Source organism: Enhydra lutris, unplaced genomic scaffold (assembly GCF_002288905.1).
Source record: "Enhydra lutris kenyoni isolate GAN:26980312 unplaced genomic scaffold, ASM228890v2 scaffoldscaffold4, whole genome shotgun sequence".
Lineage (NCBI taxonomy): Eukaryota > Metazoa > Chordata > Mammalia > Carnivora > Mustelidae > Enhydra > Enhydra lutris.
The window spans coordinates 22,576,522-22,580,836 of NW_019154088.1; the positions used below are offsets into that span (position 1 = coordinate 22,576,522).

The window sequence follows — 4,315 nt, forward strand, 5'->3', positions numbered from 1 at the left end:
GAGAGTTGGGAAGAGGCTGAGGGAGGCTCATTATACTAATTATCTAGGGATCCCAAACCCCATCAAACTTTGGAAAAGAGTAGATCCCTTAGGAAAACAAAGATGAAACCTAAATCTTTCAACCCTGATGTCACTTCCACAAAGAGATGTGTTTGTTCCAGGAATAGCTCACCCACTCTCCCCTAGAGCCCCATTGTCCACGGGAGAAATATCATCTCCCAGAGATTGAGCCAATACGAAGATGTAATAAAAGTCTCTACCAGTCAAAAGCACCCCCATTAGTCCAAGAGGAGGATGAAGGAGAAATGCACCAAATGATAACTATATTTTTCCAAGGCTTCCCCCAGGATGGTCTTGCTGAAAATGGAAGACTTCAACATTCTGTACTCAGCAGATCCTACAACCTGAAGGATGAATGGATTCAAGTTCAGGGAAACCCTCCTACCCAGGGAATGCCAGCTGATCATTCAGGATGCTTTGGGAAAAGATAGGTGTTCTTAGAGAATGCTGTCGAATTCATGAGAGATGAAGATCTCACACTAACAGCGTAAGATTCCCATGTAGAGCCTTAGACAATATCGCATCCTCAAGAAGTACCCATGAGGACCAGGTATCCTCTGCTATCCTGTGAGTAATGTACTTGGCATGGCCTGATTGGGACTTCCCCAGAGGGCTACTAGACCCCTGACCTGGACCTGTGGGCTAACCTCCACCTTGGCATGGCAAAGTGGCTTCTTCAACCCTCCTATTCCATGCACTTTGTTCTTATATTCCTTTATAAGACTGGCACATCAAACATACACATGGTATAACTTTAGCCCCACCCACCATCCAGGTCAAAGTTCAGCAGACCTCCTTATTCATTCAGTCGCTCACTCACATTGAGGAATTTTGTCTGTCCCACCCTGTACACTAGTTAATTGGCCCTTGGAAAACCCAAAGCTCTGGACATTATTGAGTCTGGGTGAAACCTTTAATGCTTTTCCTTAGAAGGAAAAGATCTCACCCTCCTTTCAAATGAACTGTCCAGAGACCATGCAATTCCAGCATAGTAGGACGAATCTCCAGGAGATACACAGATTTCCCCACTGGGCACTGCATAACTAACTTAAAACAGTGAATGCTCTAGGTAGATGGTGAGGCATGTTCAGGCTTTTAGGCTGCCAGGCAAGTGTCTTCATTCACCAAGTATATAAGATAAAAGAGGAAATGCCAAGGATTCGAGATGTGGCCAACTTCCCATCCTATCTGGACTCCCCGTCCCCCCAGAGGTTGACTTCTGGTTAGAAATAGGAAAAAAGCCAGAAGATTATCAGCAGCACTATCCATGTCCCAAATCCTTGGGCTGGTCACAGAGTATTTTCATGGTTTGTCTGTGTTAAGATTATGATTTAGTGTAAAGCCAGAGCTTTGACCTCCCCTCCCACTTGCATCCAACTCTTCCTCGTCTTAGTCTCTATTCCATCTTTCTTCCACTGTGTCCCACCAGGACTTCTCCTAAAAAGCCTTCATTCTATTAGCTCCTGATGGTGTTTCTGGGTATCATATTCATGTTGGATCCTGCTTCCGGGTATCATGTTTATGTTGGATCTTGCTTCTGTTCCAGAACAGCTGAGTAAGTTTCTTGGCCCCCGGGCTCACCTTTGCACCTCAAAGACCAACCTCTCTCACTCTCTCTCTCTTTTTCAAGTAGATTCCACATCCAGCATGGAGCCCAGTGGGGGTCTTGAATGCACAAGCCTGAGATCAAGAGTCAAATGCTTTACCAACTGAGCCACCCAGGGTCCCCATAGGCCTCTTTTTCAAATGGCTGAGAATCTAAACAACGTTAAGCCTAGGAATAACACTGAGGAATAGCTGTCGTTATGTCCTCAGAGGCTAATCAACTATTTTGTGTTAGTAACTGTGAACAAATGTCAGATATAGTGGTAGTTTGTAGAATGAATGGTGTGGTTGGTGCTAAAAAGAAGATAAAACCATAACAAAAGGAAAAGTGTATACAGTTTACCAGTTCATCCTTTCTACTGGTATCCCCTAGCATTTCCTTCATCCCAAGTACCTAACATGGGTCCCAATCTTATTCTCCAGTGACTGGCAAATAATTCTTGCTACAGCTCTGCAAGGTAATTAAGGTTGTAATTGATAATGTCTAAGGGAGGAAACTTACAAGAATTCTGACTTTAAGATTTTAATTTTTAAGGAATCTCTACACCCAACGTGAGACTCAAACTCACAACCCTGAAATCGTGGTCTACTAACTGAGCCAGCCAGGCACCGTTAGGGAATGCTGACTTTTAAAAAGAGACCTTTTTAAGGTTTGGGGGGTTTTGCTGCTGGGAGCACTTTGGCAGACATAACCAGAGCTCCACTTACTAGCTCAAAACCCAGACTGTCTCAAAGATGGAGAATATCTCCTTAGAGAATGTTTGTGGGGAGACATTTCCACCTTCTCATGAGGAAAAGCAAGCTCTCTTCACATGGGCCAATTTAAGACTAGTTGGCATATGATTCTGCAAGGTTGCTGGCCCCTAGGAAGTACGATATAAATGACGTGTCCTCAACCTCTTCTGTGTCAAATGCCACCCCATCGCTCTCTCAGGCATTTGAGGTGCTGTTCACTCATTCAGTAAATGTTTACTGAAGCTGATTATTTCAGAAAACTTGTTCTAAGGGCTGTAACAAATACAAATTAGTAGACATTTTTTGACCCAATGAGCAACAAATGAAAAACAAGTATAAAATTCAATAAAAATCAAATGAGATATAATAAAATTATGAGGGATACAGAGGAAAGAATCACTCATTCAGAAGAGGTTTCATAAAAATGATAGCACTTTTTAAGGGAGAGTTAAAGGATAAATAGGACGTGAAAGGCTAATAATTGCCGAACCAATGTCACATGCAGAAACACAGATGCATAAAATGGAACTAAGATATTGTAAAGAGTCTACTCTATCTAAAACCGACAAGAAAATGTTGAGAGAAGAACACAGATATACCATCTGAGAACAGATCCTTAAGGACCTTGACTAACAAACCCTCTTAGAAATTTTTATTTATAAACACATTATTCAAATTGTGCTATTTTGATTTGTAAGAGTTGTCTTTCTCTCATAGATACTCTCTCTCTCTCTCTCTCTCTTTATTAATCTAAATACTAGTGAAAGACATCACATTTTCAGGTAATCTTGAAAAGCAATAGAGTTCTATACATTCTAAATCAGTTTACCTGAGTATATGTAACTGTGCAGTGAATGGCTAAGTTAAGCAAAAAGATTTCCTACCCTCAAATATGAACTGTTTTTTATATGCAAAGATCCACTATTGGACTAAATATAAGAATAAAAAGCATGGAAAACAGACTATAATGTTAGGGGTAAAGGGATTTGTTCAGTATCAAGAATAAAATTTTGTTGGGTTAAAAAAGTAAGCAAGCAAAAATCTTAAAAAAAAAAAAAAAGTAAGCAAGAGGGGCGCCTGGATGGCTCAGTGGGTTAGGCCTCTACCTTCGGCTCAGGTCATGGTCTCAGGGTCCTGGGATCGAGCCCCACATCTGGCTCTCTGCTCAGAGAGGAGCTTGCTTCCTCCTCTCTCTCTGCCTGCCTCTCCGACTACTTATAATCTCTATCAAATAAATAATTAAATCTTAAAAAAAAAAAGTAAGCAAAGATAACTTTTGCGTTGGGGCCTTACTTACTTCACCCTGAAAACCACCATTTTCTCCTCCAACACAAAAATGCCTGGGACCAAGCAAGAGACAAAAATCCCCAGGGTATCTACACAACAAGCCTGAATAGTGACTAGTAGGAAGATACCACCCTCATGAAAACAAAGGGCTCCTTCAGCTGAAAATGGAACACTCATCCCTCTTTCCTTTCAGTTCCAAGTGCCCTCAGATACCCAGAACACTACAAATCCTGATGCTGCACACCTCTGATTGGCCACCCCCAGCGGATGTCAGAGGAGCCGTGAGGAACCACACCACTATCACTGAGTTTGTCCTGCTGGGGCTCTCAGATGCCTGTGAGCTACAGATGCTCATCTTCCTGGGGCTGCTCCTGACCTACCTCCTCACTCTGCTGGGGAACCTCCTCATTGTGGGCATCACCCTTATGGACAGGCGCCTCCACACCCCGATGTACTACTTCCTCCGCAACTTTGCTGTCCTGGAGATATGGTTCACCTCAGTCATCTTCCCCAAGATGCTGGCCAACATCCTGAATGGATACAAGACCATTTCCCTCCCTGGCTGTTTCCTACAAAGTTTTCTCTATTTCTTCCTGGGCACCACCGAGTTCTTCCTACTGGCAGTGAT

The 4,315-nt window shown here is 42.7% G+C and overlaps 1 protein-coding gene across 1 annotated transcript in view; it reads left to right on the forward strand.

The window, feature by feature from the left end:
- The first annotated feature begins 3,920 nt into the window (after positions 1 to 3,920).
- LOC111139609 (olfactory receptor 49-like) overlaps positions 3,921 to 4,315 on the forward strand; it is a 1,184-nt gene continuing 789 nt past the window's right edge. Inside the window, exon 1 of the mRNA XM_022491934.1 lies at positions 3,921 to 4,310. Coding sequence (XP_022347642.1) covers positions 3,921 to 4,310 — 390 coding nt within the window. The remainder of the gene's footprint in view (positions 4,311 to 4,315) is intronic.